Here is a 21,722-nt window from a genome sequence, read left to right as displayed (position 1 = left end):
GACACAAGCTTTAGGACACACACCAAGGACAAGGAGGTAGAATATGTAGAATGAGCCCATATGCTACAAACAAGGTTTCTGATCATTCACATGACTAAAAATAATTGTTTTCCCTTTCTACTTGATCAGTATCGATAGATATCCACTCTGAGCTTGAAATGACCTCCCCCTAAGCATTGATTGACCAACTTGTGTCCACGGGGCTCCACATTCCCATGTAGGCTTCCAGGAGCTTGGCACTGTGTTCACATTCAAGTCTGAGGTATAAATCTTCATGCCCCCTTTCTAAAAGCCAGGGAGTCCAGCTACAGCTCAAAGTTACCCTGATTTCCTAAGGACCTGTCATAGCTTAAAGAGAAAGTAGCTGACTACTATCCAGTAGCTTTAACACAGACATTAACATCATATCCCATATGGGTCATGTTTCTATGCATTAAATGTAATATATAATAATGTATATTTGTACATAATGTAATATTAGAATAAATGAGGTCAGATTGAGTGATTTTAAATGTCCCTTCTGGCGTTATTGATGTATGTGAGCCCTCCTTTCCAACATGCCAGCCAGCCAGAGTTATATACCCCAAAGGAATTGTAAGGGCTATTCTAACTTACACATAATGCTCAAGTATGTTACTCAAGACCCTGGGCAGTACTTTGATCCTCATTACATCAGCACAAACCTGAAATCAAAGTCTGTGCTGCGGAGGAATTGTCAGTAAGCGGTTAATTCAGGCTGATGCCAAGCTGACAAATGGCCACATTTCAAAGCGTGGAGGTGAAGGTGACAAGCAAGAAGGAAATACTAAAAAATAAACAAACAAAAAGCGTTTTCAACTTGAGCAAACTCTCTATATTCCACCTTTAAAAGGAAAAAAAAAAAATACCCTGAGTGTCCACAGGAGCTTATGGGTCAGATGCTCAAAAGCTGTACTAAAAATAGACCCCAGCAGTCTTCTGAAAAGCATCCAGACATAAGAATCGTCAAACACAGACAGAGCACCTAAATATTCAGTGATCTGATTTTGAGCTCACTCACACAAGGTGCACAGTGCTGGAAAGCCCTGTTTTGTTTTGGGTTTATTTTTGATGGAGTGAGTCAGGATTTATCTAGGAGCAAGATTACTACCCTATATTTATTTCTATTTTTAATCCTTGTGATTAATAATTAATGTTACATGGCACGTTTAAGATGAGAACATATTGCTGCTCTAGATAAAACTAATAGAGCAGGCTTCCTGGCTTTTGCAGACAGAAGAAGATAACAAAGAAGCAATCTCTTCTAATTTCACACTACAGCGCTGTCTGCACGTGATCCCTAAATTAACACTGCTACTATCACCGTGCAATAGTATATCAACTTCAGTGTTATTAGTCTGCTGTTTACTTTTGGCTTTAAAGAAGCAAACAAGCTCTGAAATAGGGCACAGAAAACCTGAATGCATCACTGTGGTCTGTTCTGATTCTTTCTGGTTTGCAAGTTCAGATCTGCAGAAGCCATCACTGAACAATGCAAGGGCAGCAATTACAAGCACAATGCTCATCAAGTACCTCCAAATAAGTACAAGCCAAGATCAAAATTAACTCAGTTTATGTACCAGCAAGTATTATCTATTTGTAGGCAGATACGCGTGAGACAAAATGCAAAAAGAGGAAAAAATGACCAACGGCTCAATTCTATAGACCTGACTCAAGGCAAAACTCCCCCATTAATTTCAGTGGTTTTGCTGGAGTCAGGACTCCAGTTCTGGAGCCTTAATTACAGCTGAATAACCTACCCACAAACAACTGTCAGCAAATCAGTACCTCTCACTCTCGTTGTGTAACAGAGAGCAAGATTTTTCCTTTCATTAGCTTCTTCTCCATTCCACATGACAGTGAATGCCTTGTGCCCAGCAGCTTCAAGTGATGGGAAAGTCACAAAGTGTTTGTCACCAGTATCAGAAACTGCACCTCAGGGGCTCAGGCTAACACAAGAAATAGATGGTTCTCAAGAAGACAGTCAATGGACAGCTGACTTACAGCAGCATTTCTGTATAGTGTAAAATGGGACCGTGGCATTCATTGCTGGAGGTTTTCAGAGGCTAAAAATGTTTTCTAAAATAGTTCAGAGGTTCAAAAGTGCTCGATAACCCACTGCTGGGAGAGGGTGACAGCAAAAGGTCGTTTTGTTTGTGTCCTGTTTTGTTTCCTTCCGACCCACTCTGCTAAATGAGCATCTTGTGCTAAACAGGCTTCTGATTAAAGATGCTGTGACCAGTAATGATACCAGTTCCAGGAGTCCCACAACTACACCAGACTGGTAGCTCCAAAACATTAACTTCTAGCTTTCAAAATTATTTGTTAAAAATAAAACAAAACAAAATAAAGCTGACAGTTTGATCAAACAGTTATCACATAAACCACGCACTGCAACACTGAAGAGATAGGAACAGCAGTTTTAAGATAACCCAGTTTGTTATACCCTCGGGAGTTTAATGAGGAGTTTGTCACTTAAGCCAAAGTTAGGTCAGTAGGAGTACAACCCTTCATGGGATGAGTATAAAACACTAGAAGAAAAATGTTCAATGTATTAGCAAGAGGCCCACTGTTCTTTTATGAGCTCAAAAAGTGATTATCACAAGTTGAGAAATCAATATGACCATAGCTTACAAAGATGGGGTTGGTATGAAGCAAGTGTTGAAGAGTTCGGCTTCTTTGGCCCTATTCCTAAGATGGCTAAAGGGAGAAAAATGAAGGGGGAAAAAAGCCAAATAAGACAAAAACCACATTCCTGCTACCATTTCTAGATTTCTAGTGTGCTGAAAAGGAGATTCTCTTACACAGCGTAGGAATTAATACATGTTATGCCACACCAACCAGTGGTCGGCTTCAACTTCAGCCCCATCACTCACCCTCACTCTCATGTCCTTTAGCATCTACTTATTCAGACATTTCAGACATGGGTTGACATCAGTTTTGAATCCCAGCCCCAACACCCTTCAGGCCTCACATAGCCACAGCTGCAACTCATAGTCCAACTAGAGAGCATCCTCATGCAGAGAGATGAAGGAGATGTTTGGCTGGTGGACCCATCTGTTGTTTTAAAAACTATTCTTGGCTTCTCAAGGCCACAGCACAAAAGGCAGCAGTCCAGATGGCCTGGATGGGAAAATTTCAAGCAATCTCCTTCATATTCCTACATTAATTAGTTTAATGGGACCGTGAAATACTATTCTTGTGGTATTTAACCAGCTTCCACTTCACTATTTGTTCATCCTCCTGTAATTTGCTATGTAGGTTCATTTTTCAATCCATAAAAGGTCAGGGCCATGTCTACAGAGCACTCAAGTCTAACTCCAAACGGTACCTGAGCCTTTGCTTGCCATATACCGCATCTAAGGATGTCACCATCTGTGAGCAATATGCTGAGATGACTTCACTTGCAAAATGCTGGCAAAACACTGGAGAGAAGTAACACAAAACAAGTTACAAGGATCATTTCAAAGTCACTGCCAAGTTTGCCAACACTTTTTCCCTCGTTATCCACTCAAGTTCTGCCCTTGATAATCTCTAATACAGGCAAATATTAGAAATTTATCTTAGCATGAATTTCAAGTTCTTAGTAAAGAAATGCAGTGTTTTATATGTGTCTCAGCAGTCACTGCTCTGCAGAACAATATATTCTAAAGAATAACAAGATGGCACTGAACAAAGGTTGGTTTGAAACTTCTATATCTAGAGGGGTAAATTTCCTATCAACAACAATTTGGTCTGATGATATACCCAGTGAAAAAGCACTGATGTCAGTTCACTACTGGTTATGTAGTTAACAAGAATCTCTGACAATTCTGGGAAGGTACAAGAAATTCTGAAGGAGTAGAAAACCAAACTTAAGTTGAAAAATGCACATGAGAAGCTGGAAATAACAGGGAGGCCATCCACAGATCCCATAAAACTAAAAGACCAAATAGTCAAAGGGGCTACGCAAGAGAAAATGAGGAGGATGATCAAAGGTTCATCAAGACTAAATCACATCACACTAATGTTGTTTCTTTCTGTGGAAGAGTAACGGGTTTGTGAATAGAGAAGGACGGGTGAATTACAGTGGGTGGAAAAGTGCTCATGAACCAGAGCTGGAGTTGCTATCAGTGCCTCACTGTTAAAAAGAAAGATGATAAGTGAGGGTCCTTTCACCATTTGTTACTTCCATAACAGGGAGATTGATCACAATATCTAAATTATATGAAACACAGAAGCTGTCACAGATGCAGGCAGATTTTCATTTAAACCGTGACACCAGCTAGAGCAGAGGGCCAGAGAATCAGCAGGGGTCCAGCAGGGAACAGCCACCATCTTCTAGATAGAGAAGGACTAGGAGCTGAGAGGAATCCATAAGGTGATGCTGCCATACCTACTGCTGCCAAAACTTTAGACTTAGAGGTAAGATGGATAATCCATAGCACTACAGAAATGAAGTAGTTCTCTGCAAGGCTGCACTGGTGAGACTTTAACTAAAGACCCGAGTCTAATGTCTAATTCAAGCAACCCGATTTTAAGAAGAGTATATGCTCACTATGAGAGTTCAGAAGAAAGAGAAGTTAGGCAAAATTCTACGAAGCATGGTTCTACATAGAACGAGTTGAAGGATGACCTCTGAGGTCCTTTTCAACCCAGGCCATTCTACATATACAACAATGTCAAAGACCACATCAAGTTCTGCCACTCTTCATCATGTAACTTCAATGGAGAGCAAAACCTTATTCAACCTGGATAGCACCTCACTTGAAACAGAAGACCACAGCAAACAGAGTCATAACTTGGATGCCTGTCCATGATTTTGTCAAGTTTTAGGGCTATCTTTATGGTTCTACGCTTGCATATGATCTCCACGATTACTTTAAAATGTTCTGCTGTAATGGAATAATCAGAGACAATTATAGGAGGTCAGAGAAAGAGCAGGCATAACACATTCTGTTAGTTCTTTCTAATAGTTCATGATGCGAAGCTTTATTAATGTGTCTGGGACAGGTCAACCAGCCCACTTCAGAAATACCATTGCAACCTACTCAGGGGATGGCAGAGAAAGGACTCACAGCTTCCAGATCTGTCTACAGAAAGGCAGGGAATATGGCTTGCAAGAAAGTCAAACAGGTTTTCCCCACAATGAACTCAGGGCATGCACGAAAGTAAGAAGAGGCCCTGTGGCAGAAAGATTAAGATATCCTTTCCTCCATCTAGAGAGTCAAAGTTAAGTCTTCATCCAGATTTGCACCAAAGACTGTGTCTCCAATAAGCCCAGTTCTAAGCATCCCCTTGCTCATTTTGATCAAGCACTGGGAAGCAGTTGGATGTAAGAATAGCCACTTTCTAACTGTATGTAGGAAAGATTGTAAATGCTGCCGTGCTTTAACTCCACTCATCCACCAGGATATAAAGACCTGAATGAACCATCCCTAAAACAGGTTGGGGGGGAAGGTCAAAACCTTATTCTCTGCTTATAGCACACATCCATCCTAAGGGCTGGTCCAGATTTATGGGCTGGTTCTCCTTTTTGTTTGACCCACTCAACAATGTTCTGTTTCTCCTGCTTCTTGTACTTCTACGTTCCAATGGAGAAGGTAGAGGTGCCTCTACACCTCCACTGCTAGAAGATCACCCAGAGCACAAGGAGTGTCTGATAATGAGCCACACTTCACATTAAGGACACGTTTATGTAAAACTGTGTGAACAAGTAACTAATTACATCCTTAACAAGCAAAATCAGAACATCACCAAATAATGTCTTTAAATCCATCAAGTCACCTGCCAATGTGCTTCCAGCCACTTATTTGTATGACTGAGCCCTTGACAGTCATCGACACATGTTGAACTTTTATGGAGACCAAACAGTGGATGTGAAAACCAGGAAGCAGCGGGTGGTGCATTTCAACAGTGGCAACAACAGTGGGTCACCACTGCCAGGGCAAATTTGTGCCAGGATGCTATGAAGGCTCTTGTTCATTGCTGGCAAAAAATCCAGGGCAAACAGTGAAAAACTGTGCTCAAAAACAGTGTTTTGTAGCCGAGAATTTGTTCTATCAAACAGGTGTTATTGTGTTCTGTATAACTGTTGTAGTTTCCATAAAAATAAATAGGAAGCATTATTTTCAGAGTGACCTTTGTACAATTACAGTTAACCTGTGATTTTTAAAGTCCTTCCCAACCTGAGCCCAGATTGCCCAGAGCCTTTTGCAGGTAGATACCAACAAGTTGCAGCCACATTCACAGCATACCACATTTTAATTCAAAACTGTGAAACCCACAGGACTAGCTCTGCACAGAACTGCCAAAGCACTGTGTTTTCTAACAGGGAGTTGTTTTACATCCACAAAGGTCAGAGCGTGAACAGAGCAAATTCACCTCTACCCAACGACTAAACATCCAGGCAAGAAGTTAAAGTCAAGTCAGTCCTGAACTCTGCCAACAATGGAAACTCATTAATTGCTCATCCTGCATTTGTGCAACCATCACCATCTCTAAAACTTCCACCACAAACTCTGCTCCACTACCCATTTCTGACGCTGGTGCCAGAAACTGAAAGAAGAAAAAGTGATTCAGAAGTGCCCCAGACTATTGCTGCTCTCAAGCTATTTAGGCTTCTCCACACCCTCTGCCAAAGTAGAGAAAGCCGGCTCTAATGTGTTGACCAGCTGCAACACCTACTTTCCAGTATCCAACAATGCTGGATCATGACTTAATAGAGCCGATATAGGCAGCTCTAATCCAGCCCTTTCCAGACACTGTAAAGAATGCAAGCAGTGCAAACAAGTCTTGCACTGCTAGGGCTCAGCATAGCTACACACAGCAGCCATCACTTGTCCTTGCTACACTGGGAGGGTTTAAGCAGCACAGAAAGGGGATCATAGAATCACAGTATCATAGAATAGCCTCATTTAGAAGAGACCTCAAGGATCACGAAGCTCCAACCCCCCACCACAGGCAGGGCCACCAACCTCCACATTGATACCAGCCCAGGCTGCCCAGGGCCCCATCCAACCTGGCCTTGAACACCTCCAGGGATGGACGGGGCATCCACAGCCTCTCTGGGCAGCTGTTTCAGCACCTCACCACTCTCCCTAATATCCAACCTAAATCTATCCCCCTTCAACTTAAAACCATTTCCCCTTACCCTGCCATCATCTACCCCTTCAAAGAGTTGACTCCGTTCCTCTTTGTAGGCTCCCTTTAGGTCCTGGCAGGCTGCAATGAGGTCACTGCACAGCCTTCTCTATGCTGTACAAGCCCAGCTCCCTCAGCCTGTCTTCACAGGGGAGGTGCTCCAGCCCTCTGATCATCTTAGCAACCCTCCTCTGGACCCTCTCCAACAGCTCCCTGTCTTTCTTAATTGGGGGGCCCATAAAACTAAGGATAACTAAGAATAACTAAGTTAACATCAGCAACAACTTTTGCAATCTCCTTTTCTCAGGACTCCCTGCCCAGTTTTTCCTTTGTGCTGAGGGAGCTCAAAGATCCAACTCAGGGAACCCAGCTGGCAGCACCTGATTGTAAACCTGCTCACATGGACTCTGCCTGCAAGGAATCTCTCCAAGCCCATAATATAAAAGCAGGAGATAACTTCATAAGCCACCTGCCATGGATGTGCAAACATTATCTCATTATCAGCCACTCCTTTGCACTTAGGCTTATGAAACGAGACCTCCATATTTTACCTCCAAAGCAGAGCAGTCATCCAATCCAACAGTGTTACATAAATGAGCTTCACACCAGTGGGGAAAGCTAATAGATTTTGTAGGTCAGTGCTTCTGGCAGATATTTCTCTGAAGACCATGTTGCAAGTTCAAGGCGAGGGGGAAGGAGGAAAAAAAGAAAGCATTCTTCAACTAGATTTCTGAAGGCAGAGTCCAGTAAAAGTTAATAAGAGTGAGGAAAAACCAGCAGAAAGATCTCCATTGATTTGTTGTAAGCTGACCTGAAAGCGTCTCAGAAATTCAGGGCATGCGAGGACAGAAAAAATATTCGAGCAGAGAACAACTCAACAATAAAAATAGCAGCAGTGGCTAAGAGCAGTTCTTCAAAGGGATGTCAGACTTTGCAATACTTTGTGCAGCAGCAACTAAAAAGGCTTCGTGTTGTCGCTACGTGGCGATATTAAAAAACAGCGCTCGTTTCTTGTTGGGGAGAGGGGGTAATAAAACACAACCAAGAGAAATCTGCTTTAAATCCCATTTTGAAAACCCCTGAGGCATTTTTCCTTGTTCACTGCGGACGACACAATGTCACAGTCTAATTTTCAGCACGGGTCAGAAATGTTGTAACTGGCAGTTGGATGCACAGCGTGGGTGACAAAAACAATTTCTAGGAACTTGGCTTTTAAATAAACAGAAGTGGTGGCAACTCTCCCTTGTTTTCGGTGGTTGTTGTTGGTTTTTAACTTATTTCCTCAATATAAGCGTAGCTTGCTGTAATAACAAACAAAATGCTTTCTTGCTTTCTATGATCCCTTCTGCACAGCAGTGCCTGGGCTCTTAAAGAGCCAAAATATCAGAAAATGACTGCAGAGCCCTCTGTTTCCCTGCAGGAAAGAGGGGAAAACCTACTTTTCATTCTCCAGGCACCATGACATATTTGTGAGCCTAATAACGTCCTTGCAAAGTAGATATAATATTATGCATTATCTCTACGCTACATCAGCAAAGATATAGAGGCCCAATAGTCAGCCACCGGTTTTCTGCAAGTACAGAATTAACCCTGGATTTATTATTTCAAATAAGAAGAGATGATCATTATGAATATTTTATAACAGTTTCTGTAGCCTTAATAAAACAGCTATGTTCCCTCTAAAAACTGGTAAGGCTTCACAGCCATCGTCTGGGTGGCTCTACAGGCTGTTACCAATAGCATGGCCCTGAAAATTAGTGTTTTATTCATTGAATTTCAGATGAAAACCTGAGACTGTCCTGTAGAAGTGTTTTATTGTTTTCAATGCATCATCTCAAAGATCCAAATAAAAGGAGGCATGTTATTCCTGTGACTCCTGGCATTCTGGTACATTCAGGAAAAGCAGACAAACAGCATGAAGGCTGTATGTCATTCATCAGTATCCTATCCATGTGCTGGAATGAATTATGGAGCAAAGAACGTGTTTCATTCAGAGTGTGCTTATTTACCTCTAATAGGACAATACTTCGTTTTCCTTCTCACCCTCTGTCTCCAAATATATCTGGGGAAAGGGTAAGGCTCTAAGATTTCATTGGTGTTACCCTCATAGAATCATAGAATCACCAAGGTTGGAAAAGACCTAAAAGATCATCCAGTCCAACCATTCACCTATTACTGATAGCTCCCACTAAACCATGTCCCTCAACACAACATCCAGTATCATTCATCAGTTGAAGTACCAGCAACAGCAGAAAAATACAGTGAAATGGACAGCTGCCTTCCGACAGATTTTGGTCTGACCAGATTCACCAATGCTTTGAAAGCAATTAAACAAAGTCATGGAAGAAATATCCATCAAAAGCCACTAAAATAGACACAGACCCCAAACTTCCCATGGCACAGATTAATCAAAGATGAAGACACACCAGGAAACTGTATTATGTGGAGTCCTCCGTGCAGGAGAGATGTGGACCTGGTACAGCACATCCAGAGGAGGGTCACAAAAATGGTCCCAGGGATGGAACACCTCCCTGTAAGGACAGGCTGAAAAAGCTTGGGCTGTGCAGCCTGGAGAAGGGAAGGCCATGGAGAGAGCTGAGAGCTGCCCATAGATATATAGGAGATATTCAAGACCCGCCTGGACGCCTACCTGTGTGATGTGGTGTAGGGAGTCTGCTTTGGCAGGGGGGTTGGACTCTATGATCTCTGGAGGCCCCTTCCAACCCCTACAATTCTGTGATTCTGTGATATCTAAAAGGAAGCTATGAGAAAGAACGGGACCACTTCAGCAGGGGCTGTTGTGATAGGACAAGGGGAAATGGTTTCCAACTAAAAAAGGGGAGATTTAGATTGGAGGAAATCATTTACAGTAAGAGTGGTAAGGCACTGGCACAGGTTGCTCAAAGAAGCGGTGGGTGCCCCATCCCTGAAGATACCCAAGTTCAGGCTGCATGGGGCTCTGAGCACCTGATGGAGCTCTGGGTGTCCCTTTGCACTGCAGGGGGTTGGACCAGATGGCCTTGAAGTTTCCCTTCCAACTCAAACAATTCAGCCATTCTATGACTCCAAGCTGCTCTGCACATCTGTTGACCCCTGTCTGAAGCAGGATGTGAACTAGGTGCTCTTCCTATAAGACCCCAATAACGTTACTAAATACACTTCTTCAACAGTGAGCTACGCTTACAGCTTTCCTACTGTGGGAGAGCCAAGAGGTCTACCTTTTTTCAACCGGTCCATTTTCACATGGTCCATCACACTACTTTGTCTTTCATGCTCTCCTATTAAGTTACTCAAATCCAGCCAATAGACTCAGAAGTTACAGAGAGTGGGGATAGGGACAGGGACATCATGTTCACATAAGCCTTGTTTCCTTAAGAAACCAGGTTAAAAAAACCCACAGATGAAGAGTTACAAGACGTTCTGTAATCTGCTTTTAAAACACCACAGAATGTGGCACAAAGTCCTAACAGGGCACACGCGGATGTGTTTGACAAGGAGCAAGTGCTTACATTAGACAAAACAGCATCACCTTTAAAAACTGCTTCCACAATAAGACCCAGCAGCAACCCCAAAAGCAGGAATGTGCTCTCTCATAGAACTACCACAAGACACAGGGCTATTCTTTCCTTTTTAAAATCAACCTTTTTTACTCTCTTCCAGACCTTAACAGCCCGCTACAAAAATACCATAAATTATAGAGTATGAATGATGTCAAAGCCTGCTCTCAGAGGGAGGCTGGGAACAGTAATCATGTATTCTTCAGTTTGGGAATACACAGACAATTTCTGTTCACAGCCTATAAAAAAAGACCGTGCACATCAAAGGCACCAAATATATTTCATTTAGATCTTCTCTTCGACCAGCCCAATTTGATGCTCAGATGCAGGGAGAGAAGGGAGGCCGACAGGATGAAAAAGGAATGTCAGGACCAACTAGAGTAGCTTTAAGCTACTGAATTACAAAGAGTAAATGCTGTAGAAGACTGAGTATCTAGGTACTGTGTTGAAACTGCACTACATTTGTCCTGCTGGCTTTCAGAGGCTTGTCCCTGAATACCTGAACAGTGCAGGAGATAATGACCATAACCCTCAAATGAAGGCATATGAATCTTTTCCTCGTGCACATAAAAGATATATGGCAATTTAAAGAGCCCACTGCCAGCTTTAAACCACAGGACCTGTCCACCTCCCACAGAGGGAAACAGAAATATTTGGGAACAGAAACCAAACGGAATGACTTGTTTCACTCAGCCACACACTGCCTGCCACTCACAGGGAGGATGTGAAGGGCGGTCATTCAACAGCCACATGATTTTCCTGCTGCACTGTTATCTTGACAAGTAACACAGCATTAGGATTGCTCTTTTCCGGGGGGTGGAGGGGGGGGAAGAAAAGAAGAACGCAAAAGAAAGCAGAGGAAATAAGAGAACATTGATGCTGTTCTCCAAAGCTGCACCCTTTAGAAAATACCAAAAAGACAGACTGACAGAAAAAGAACATAAAGGAATAAGTTAAAAATACAGGGAAAAAAGGCTTAACATTTACCTAGAGCTAAACCAAGAGTATCCCCTAGTTGTGAACAGCCCCTATCTAGGGGCAGCTTTTGCATTAAAGTAAATATGAACCCAGACAACTGAGGTCTGTCCCTCGCTGTTACTTGTATGGCAAACCTGAGACCTCTGCTCAGTTAGGAGTCCAAAACCAACAGCTGTTAATGCTGTGCCAAGTGATGGAGATGGATTTCTTCTACCCTGCATTTCCTCACACAAGATAAATCTGAGAGCTCTGCTTCTCATTTTGTTTACCACCTTAAACCAGTAAGCTCCAACGAACGTCTTACCTCCTCAAAGTGCTATGAAACTTCACTTCACTCTATAAATATTTTACAACAATAATAATCAAGGGGCACATTTTCAAAGAACAGACTCTAAAAGTTACATCCACAAAATGTGAGAGCATTGTAGCTAAAATTCAAGCACACACTCACCACAAAAGCTTTTCATAGACTCACAGAATCATAGACTGGCTTGGGTTGGAAGGGACCTCAAGGATCATGAAGCTCCAACCCCACACTAGAGGCAGGGCCACCAACCTCCACATTTAATATCAGACCAGGCTGCCCAGGGCCCCATCCAGCCTGGCCTTGAACACCTCCAGGGGTGGACGGGGCATCCACAGTGCCTGCCTTACAAAGTTTGGCTCTCAAACAGCCACTGTTGCATATGTGCACAGTGTGAATCACTAAGTTTAAGCACACTCTCTAGAGCTTTCCTATTCTTCCTGCTGAATTGTCTGAGCCCACAGCTGAGGATGCCTGTCTTCCCAAGGATTCAGTTGCTCTGAAATGGCTTCAAAGCAGATGTGCACAAAGGCACTGCACAGACTCTACCTACCTACAAATAAAGTTGTCCTGATTTCATCAAATTAACCTCCTTTGCAGTGCTGAATGTGTGGAAACAAACAGGCTGCACTGGAAAACCTATTCCAGACCAATCCGTGCCTATTATCCAAGGGTCCCTCCAAGAGGAGTGGCAGAAGGCAGACCTGGCACTGGACAGGTCACCTCCACTGGACACACAACTGCACTCCAACAACAGCTCGACTGCATTCTTCAGCTAAAAAACAGCTTTTGTTTCTTCTTCCAAAGCTTTTTCAACACATGTGAAAAAACAGCACTTCTTTAGTGACACTCCAGACACTTCATCCATCCAAACAGTCTGGAAAGAAGTAAGAAATGACAAAGAACCAGGAAACTGGTTCTTCTTTCCCATCTTCCCAGCAAACATCAAGTTCAATCATTTTCCACCTACTCCTCACTTTACCAACCTCATCTGGAAAGGAGAACTGAATAAGCGTTTTCCATAAACAAAACCAATCCTCCTCAATTAGAAGTGCAAGCCTTGCTATGGAAACACCACTCAGAGTTCACCTTCCTACCATCCACACTGTCTGCACTGAAGAATTTCCTCTGGGGGAGGCACTGGGATGCATCCCACTTGCACACAAGCTGCTACAAACTCTAGCCCCTGCAATACACCATACAACAGGATATTTCTGGCACTGCAAAGAAAAACCCCAATCTGCACCCACACAGCTCTAGGGCTGCAGATTCCACATGGTAAGCTTTGCATATGAAATTAATAAGTCTTAGGTTTCAGATGTATGAAGGAAAAGGGACACAACAACTGCACTAGAAGATGCCCTTTTACTTCAAGATGCTGAACATAAATCACACTGTGTTGAACTACTGCAATCACTTTTCTGTGTCCAAACACAACAACAGAGAACATGTGTTCTAGCCCTGTTTCTTGCTTATCTTACACAGCACAGGATTTCAGTACCGTCCTTAGACACCCAGGTATACGATGCCCATTAGCAGTAATGGACCTGCATAGTTACATCCCTGTGAATGATATGATAAATGAGTCCCCAGCAGGAAATTGTTTTTCAATGAGGTGCACAGCACCTCCAAGTAATCACTTAATAATAATAAAGGTGTGCATTAGTCCTCACCAAAAACATCCCTCAGGAGACCTGGGCTCTATATCTTGCTTCAGCAATCCCATAAACACCCACTTCCCAGTTACAAACGTAGTGGTAATGCCAGCACAAAGAGCAAAGGTTGGCTTCACACTACAACGTCCTTCTCATGGATGGAGAGATCGCTGCCAGGCTTATGACTGGTCTAGCAATGGGTTTAGTGTAATCATATTTACCCACAGCAAGCACTCAAAGACACTGCTTGCCTCCCCTCTCCCCTGCAAAGAGTAGAACTGAAAATCAAAGTAGACTTAAACAGGCATGGGAGCCAAAATAGACGGGACACATGGAAGACAAGGAATTGCTCTGAGATCACCAGAAGCACCAGGAAACATCTACCAACCTAGGGCTGAACCCCACTCCCTCTCCTTAGCTCTTAAGTGAATCACAGAGGAGCAAAGCAGCTTCCCATTGCCTTTACAAAGGGACAATTGAGACATTTCTCACTACCTCACCCTGCTACACCTGATCCAGAGATACTGAGTGTAGGAAAGGGCAAGTCTATTTTACCATCAATATTTGCAAGTGAAGTCTGGGAAGAATCAGTGCTCCTAAAGCAATAACAGAAAGGTCTTCTCTGCATGGCAGATATACTGAGAGCCTGTGACTCGAACACGCTTCATGCCTTTGAATAAATTCACCCTTGTCACTCAAAGTGCTGGGGATGCTCCCTCTTACAGCTCCGTCACTGTAAGAGCTAAATAATTCCACAGTGCGCTGGGTATGTGCCTACACAGTGTTACAGATCCCTGTCCTGTGGCAGGCCCAAAACACAGCCAGCATAAAGTCCCACCACACCTCACTGCAGGAAAAGAGAGAGGATTTTCCTTCTTACTTAGTAGAGCTGGTTCACTTTCTGTTGGCGAGTAATATAAGCAGCCAGTTTAAACACCACTTTTTCCTCCCCTTTGCATATTTGCCACAAAAAGACTTTTTTTCCCCAGGCATTTTCAGTATTTACTGTGGCAATCATCCAGCAGCAGGTTTGTAAGGAAGAGCTCCTACCACCCGTTGTTCAACAACCAGCAAGGCACAAATTCATTTTCATGGGTGAACAACTATGCAGGTACTTGAGCAAAAAAGTCCATCAGCTTCCAAATGTGTAGAAGACATTATTGCAAACTTCCTAAAATACTTAATTAGATAATTAAGTAAATAAAAATGTAAGCTTGAGGAAGACAAAAGCTTGCTCAGAATTATGGCGCTTTGTAATATTACTTTACCACATTTAACTAAGATCAGAGCTGCAACTAATTGTCTAAGTGAATGGGGAAGGCAATTTAAGGGAACATAATTTAAGGCAAGCAGTGCTAGGCCAGTCAAAATAAGGGCTGCATCTTCTGTGCATTCCAAAAGAACACTAAAAAGCTGAAAAGCACCTCTAAGCAACCGTAGGGGTAGATTAGGTTCAGCTCAAGGCCTGCTGTATAGACACCAGCACTGGAAGACATTGCTCCATCAAACATTATATCTTGCTCTGTGCAACCTCTGGCAAATTAACATCTCTCTCCCCTATCTCACCATCTCAGATTCCCCTGCCAAACAGGAGTATTTTTTCCTCTAAGTCCTGGCAAACTTATTCATGAGGCATCTTTACAGCTCGGGAACTAATTCTTGTTTAGATACATAAGACTGGGAGAGAATTTTTGGCCATTAATTCCAGCCTTCTGCTAATTTTCAGCCTTAATTTATTCATGGACCGTTCATACCCATTTGTATATATGCCAACATGCTGTTTCAGTTTAAATAACTCTTTCCTACATCTCCCTCTTCGTCCTCCCAAGATGTATTTGCAGCAGTGGCCACATTCCCATCTTGGCTGGCCAAGCTCTGAAATAAACTTTTCCCAGCTAGGCATGCATCTCAAATCCCTAAAGCCCAAATGCTATCAGCTGGCACAGGGGCTGCTGTTGTTAGCTGGAATAGCCCTCAAACCTCCTTAACTCCCACAGAAGCCGATTCAGGCACCACTGCCTCCTTTCCAGCTTACCCAGCTGAAAGAAAACTTCAAAGCCCCTTTCCTTGACAGCTGCTTTCCAGTCTATCCCACTGTGTGTGCTCTGTGTGGAGAAACCAAGGGGTCTGGAAGCTGCTGGAGAAGCAGGAGGGTGCCTCCAGTAAATAGCCTGTGACTTTGTTCCTATCACTAAAGTGATGAGCCACCAGGGGGGCACGGTGCTCAGCAAGCACAGAAATGATCTCGGCCTGCCATGTGATTTGTACTGCAGCAAAGCTGCTGGCACAGCTGCTGTAATAGCCAGGAAAAAATTCCGTCTGATGTTTTGGAGTTGGATTTCACCTCTGTGGCCTTCATACGTTCAGGAAGCACAATTGTCAAGCCTCTGATACTGGCTCACTGTGCCTGTAATCCCAGTTTTATTAAGCAAAGCAATTAAGCACGGACTTAACTTTAAACACATTGTCAAAACCCAGTCGCTTAGCATAAGCTCAGACTTAAGCAGATGCTTAAGTTCATTGCTGGCTTGAGGCTTAACTTGTCATATGAAACCACAAAACCTTGCTTGAGCTGCTCTAGCAGATTAGCAGAACCAAAAGCTTGTTCCCCACAGCAAGTGTGTCCCATCACTGCTAGTCATTGACAGCAGCCTCAGCTTCCAGCAGCTTGCACAAGTCTGGGGTATGTATCAAGGCAGGGCTGAAGAAGAGAAAGGGGCTTAAAGCAGCACGGGGGAATGTTAAAAAGAAAAAGTCCTTGCTGTAGGCTGGTATTCAGAGCCTTCTGGGGTGAGACTCAGACCTCCAAACGCAAACAAAAGCAGAAAGAAGGGTGGAAATAATCTTTGAGACCAGCTCTCCAAGTAAGAAAGATAAGGCAATGGACCCTGTGAAGAACTAGGAGAACAAATGCAGCCACTGCAGTTTCAGTACCATTACGCTGCGGTTGTCTGAGCCAGAGAAAATGGTGCTCCAAAAACCCAGCTCTGCAATGCTAACAGCCAGGACAGCACCAACCTGACTTGGAGGTGGACCTGGTGAAACTGATGGAGATTAGAGAACAGAGAGTTCAGCTGGAACAGTTTTAATTCAGAGGTACACGCACAGAAAGGCTGTTAGTTCAGACTGGAAGGAGAGGAACTTTGTGTCATAAGAGTACATTCGGAGATGAAAGTCAGATGAGGTGGCATTTGAAAAGAATCAAAGGGAGGGAAAAAAAAAGCCAACATATACTCTTAAGAATGGAGGCTTTAAATATGATTGTATTAGCAGTAAAATAAAAAGGAGAAATTATGGCAAAGGGGAGGAAATGGGGACAAAGACTGAAGCCTCTGTTCTATGCCAGCACAGAATCAACATTTATTCCCTGGGAAATTAAGGAATAACTGTGAGGAAATTCATTGGAAGAGAGACAAGCTGTTACAGAACTTCCTCAGAGTTACTCCATAAACACACACAAACCTGAGACCTCATACATACATACTTAATATATTAATGCAGGAACTGAGGGACCAAGCCACATACTCAAACATAGAGGGTAAGTGTGATCAGGAACAGTTCTTCTATCTATGGATGTGGCAGGAAAAAGAACCAGGAAAAGAAAAAAGCACTAAACATCATGTCTTGCTCCACTGCCAATGCCTTATTATGCAGGATATGTTCTTTTGCTAGATACATGGATGCAAATACCAGATCAAAACCCATGCTTCTGCTTCATCAGATGGCTCACAGAAGCTGCTTTCCTTCTCTAACAGCTTTATAAGGATAAATAAAATGATAAAAGTAATTGACTTGTAATTAACAGAATCATATGCACACTCTGAAGTAGGTTAGTGCACAAAAATACAGAAGAAGCAGAAGAAGCAATGCTCCAGTTCCCTTAAAAACAGCCAGTCAGCGCTACAGACATTTATTTGATGTTAGATTTCCTGACCATTTGTGATCAGTCCTTAGCCTTCACACAGAACCTTAGGCATGCTCTCATGTTGAACTACACAATGAATGCCAATTAGATAAGGGAGAGATGTAATTCATGAGCAGAATTCATTCAAGCCTTGGGATTTTGGTTGTTTTTCCAGGATCCACATCCCAAGAGTCAGCAGAACAACTGATACCCACACCAGCCTTCCCCTTTCCTCCTTGCCAAGAGTCTCCCTGTCCCTATCTGGACACAGCAGGTTGCAGACAAAGAGAAGCCTCAAGGAAGGTGGTGACCAGCAGCAGAACACCATCACCCAAATATCATCCCCAACTGGTGCCTGGCCAGCTCCTAGATGATATCTGACAGCTATCAGAGAAGCAGAAGAAAAGCAGACAGAGCAAAGCCCTCCTGGGCACCACAGCTCATCCTCAGCTGTTCTCTTCCCAAGCACGCTTCAGACATGGGCAGGAGCAAGGTGTCAGTGTAAGGAGGTAACTCTACGTGCTACACATTTACATACATGGCAGAACAACAGTTCTTCTATCACTAGGAGTGGATTTTGATGCAACCTACCTGAAAGTTGGTGCACACTGCAGCTCTCCAGCAAAAGGCATGGGCAGGGTTCAGCTGCACTAGAACTGTATTTGAATAGCAGTGACATAATTACGCCCCCAGAAATAAAACAAGAGCTCGTGTACCTTACAAATTAGTCACACAAACTTCCCGTTTGAGGGCTTATACTTTGACAGAGCACAAAACAATTAGCAGAGAGAACTGCCAAAAGCACTTGGGAGCAGCCACTCCTGAAAGCTATGGTTCAGCCCAGACACAGAAATCTCCAAGCCAGGACCTACCAGAGGACAAGTTACCCTCACTGTTTAATGCCAAGAGCCTGCAAGAGGCCTGAGCATCATGAAAGATTCCCCAGGGAAGGCAGAACACCTTTACAAAAACCTTAAGACATTAGGACTCTTTACAAGCCCAAAAAAATCACAGCCATGAAGACAAATTAAGCCATTTGCCAACTGCAGGCACTCCAAAGAATTAACGATGGTGTTACAGAACTTAAGAGGCTTCCTGAAGAAGTGCTTGTGGTTTAGTAGCAACACATACTTTTCATCCACCTGAGGACACTTCACACTTGCAGGTTTCCTCTTTAAGCCTGGTGACTACAAACCCTGTTTGTTTTCTTCTGAGATACTAATCTTTCCCCTCCATCAAAACCCCTGTCAGCACCCAGGCTTCCACACAGGCACAAAAGGCCAAGAGATTTGCAATGAAATCTCTTAGAGTCAGCAGTTTTGTGAGCTTTCCTCTCCAGGTTCTGTTTAATTCCAAGTAGATGCAGCTTGGAACATCTGCAGAACCTGGACTGAGTAAGCTCCTATACCTGGGCAGTCAGACTTTTGATGAATCCATGTTGAGACAGACAGTCATATTGCCAATGCTGAATTCGGGTCTGCATTTGACAGAGAGTGGGAGTGTTGCTGCAAGCTGCATTCTGCAACCAAAGCAAACTTGTGACTAAGTACAAAGCTGGTGCCCTCACCTTCCTCTGGTCCATCTGTCGGGCTGCTGCAGAATGCAGGACACAGACCCACCTGGCTCAGACTCCCATACATCCATCCCTGCAGTTCGCTCTCAGCTCCTTCCCAACTGCAAGACAACCGACCTCAGCAAAGGGCCCTCGCACCCACCCATCTCCACCACCTGCTTTATCAGCTAACCGACACACAACGCAGTGTTATCGCTGTTTTCAATGCGCTGCTTTTTCCTCTCTGCTTCACAAAAAGCCCTCGGAGGTGCCCATCTGACAGGAGCAGCTCAAGCTGTGCTGCTGTTTCCCTTTGTACTACAGCTGGAGAGCACTGCGCTGTTCTGGAAGCAGCTCACCTCCGTTGATTCCAAGGGGAGTTCGCATACTCAGAGGCAGGAGTGCTCCCTGCTGCTCCCCGCACCTCACCGGCTGCTTAGGGGGGTTTTCCGTTCTCCTTTCTTTGTTGTGTTTTTGCCTTTTCCTCTTGTTTTTCTCCCCTCTGCCTCCATTTCCCTTCCCTAAGCATCGGCGAAGTGCAAAGTAACTCTTAGATTACAGAATGGATCGGTTCCTCCCCCCCCCGCGGTATAGGAAATAAAACCAAACAAATGAATCATTTCTTTCATTAAGAGGAACTTTTCACCTCGGAACAGCTTCACAGAGCGCTGGGACATCCCCAGCCCTACAGAAATCCGCTACAGCCCCCAAACCTTCACCCGATTAAAGCGGATCTTTCAATCACCCCCCACCTTTCTGGAAAAATCTGATTACTTTAGCGAGGAAAAGGAACCATCGGGGGATGCTGAGGCTCCGAGGGTCCTCACCGCCAGCCAAACTTTCCCGGAGCATCGCTGAGCTGGGAGGGAAACTATAAAGCCCCTTATAAAGGACCAAATCCCCGCAGTCCTCCCGAGCACCGATGCAGGATGGCTGTGCCCCCCCCTCCTCCTCCATCCCCCGCTCGGCACCTGACGGGGCGAAGCCCATCACGGAGATATGATGGGTGTCTTACTTTTCTGGCTGGAGTAGCCCGGGTAATATCCATAGTAGCCCGTGATTCGTAAGATCCTGTCCTCGATGGTGGCCACGCCGTTGGGTGCTGCTTTCCCATCCATAGAGGGTGGGAGCCGCGCTCGGGGCGGCCGGGCGGGACGAGGAGCCGAGCCGGGAGCTGAGAAGGAGGAGGAGGAGAAGGAGGAGGAGGATGAAGAGGAGGAGGAGGCTCAGCCGCCGCAGCTCGTAGCGGGGCTGGTGCAGGACGGGCTCCGCAGCGCCCAGCGCGGCCGCTCCCCCCCAACCCTCCACCTCCCTCCCGTGCCCGCCCAGCCCCGGTGTGCGGCGCTGTGCTGAAGGCAATGGAATATTGGGGAGTTAGGGATGTCAGCGCAGCTCTGTTTCCCTTTATGCTATCCGACAGCCCCCGCTAAAGAGTCTGTCCGCTTCTTTCTTACAGCCACCCCTTAAGATGCTGAACCCGGAGCCTTCACTGCTCCAGGCTGCACAGCCCCAGCTCGCTCTGCCCGTTGTTCCATCCCTGGGACCATTGCTGTGCCCATTCTCTGCATGCTCCATGTCAGCTGCCACAGCCTGCAGCCTGGAACGGGCTCACCTGCAACGCTCAGGGAGCAAAGCTGTGTGCAGGGCTGAGGGATGACTCCAGGTGGGTCCCATGTACCGATAGCTTCAACCTTAATGTCAGTGAGAGAGGCAACCTGAAATGGTGTCTATAAACCACAAAAACGTGGCTCTCCAGCTTCTATAAGATCATCTAGTCCAACCATCCACCTACCACCACTATTGCCCACGTCCATCAGTGCCACACCACCATGATTCATGAGCCCCTCCAAAGAACGTGACCCCATCACCACCCTTTCAAAGAAGAAATGTTTCCTAATATCCAACCTAAGCTTCCCCTGGTGCAGCTGAAAGCCATTCCTTATCATCCTACTGAAGCAGAAGCAGCAGCTGTGCTCTGCAGTGCTCCAGGAAGGTTCATAGTGTGGTTATCTACCCACTGCCCATAGGGAGGTCATACACCTGCTCTAAGTTCCATCCATAGCGTGCCCTCTAAATCTGTTCCTGCCGTAGGAAAAAAAAAGATGAGAAGTTCATAATTTGGTTTGTGACAAATTCCAAACGTTAACCCTCTCATTGGTCAAAATCAGGCTTTGAATTAATTGACTTTACCTGCTGCTGGTCCTTGTTATGCTTTTCTTTGCTAGACTGAGAAGACCATTAGTACCCAGCCCTGAAGATATATTTATATCTCATAATCAATTCAGTATTTTCCATCCCTTCCATTGTTTTATGGCCTTCAGACTTCATCATCACCTGCTCCTATTCTGTCCAGCCATTTCCATTAACTGCTGTACAGGGAACCTGGTGAAGCCATTTCACATCCACTGCTTCCTTCTCTCTTCACATTCATTTTCCTCCCTTCCGTGCTTGGCTAAATAAGCTCATGGCACAAAGCAGCCCTTCATGGGCACAAACAAAACATAGATGTATTAAAAATAGCCATCGTGGTGACTTTGCATGGGGAGTCATTAGCTGGTTCGTGTTCATACAATGCTTTGAAGACCAACGTTTTCATGCGTATGAATGCAGATACAACAAATGCACATAAGGT

General features: G+C 44.4%; 1 protein-coding gene across 2 annotated transcripts in view; it reads right to left on the bottom strand.

Moving 5' to 3' along the window:
• SLC35F4 (solute carrier family 35 member F4) overlaps positions 1-20,365 on the bottom strand; it is a 93,084-nt gene extending 72,719 nt beyond the window's left edge. The window contains exon 1 of one of the 2 annotated variants that reach the window (XM_032445046.1): positions 20,106-20,365. In XM_032445046.1, coding sequence (XP_032300937.1) covers positions 20,106-20,208 — 103 coding nt within the window. In that variant the 5' untranslated portion in view covers positions 20,209-20,365. The remainder of the gene's footprint in view (positions 1-20,105) is intronic. The other variant, XM_032445048.1, reaches the window with a different exon arrangement.
• Between the last annotated feature and the right edge of the window lie 1,357 nt (positions 20,366-21,722).

The sequence above is a fragment of the Coturnix japonica genome, chromosome 5 (genome assembly GCF_001577835.2).
Source record: "Coturnix japonica isolate 7356 chromosome 5, Coturnix japonica 2.1, whole genome shotgun sequence".
Lineage (NCBI taxonomy): Eukaryota > Metazoa > Chordata > Aves > Galliformes > Phasianidae > Coturnix > Coturnix japonica.
Note: the sequence above shows the minus strand (reverse complement) of the source record. Positions and strands in the feature narration are given on the sequence as shown.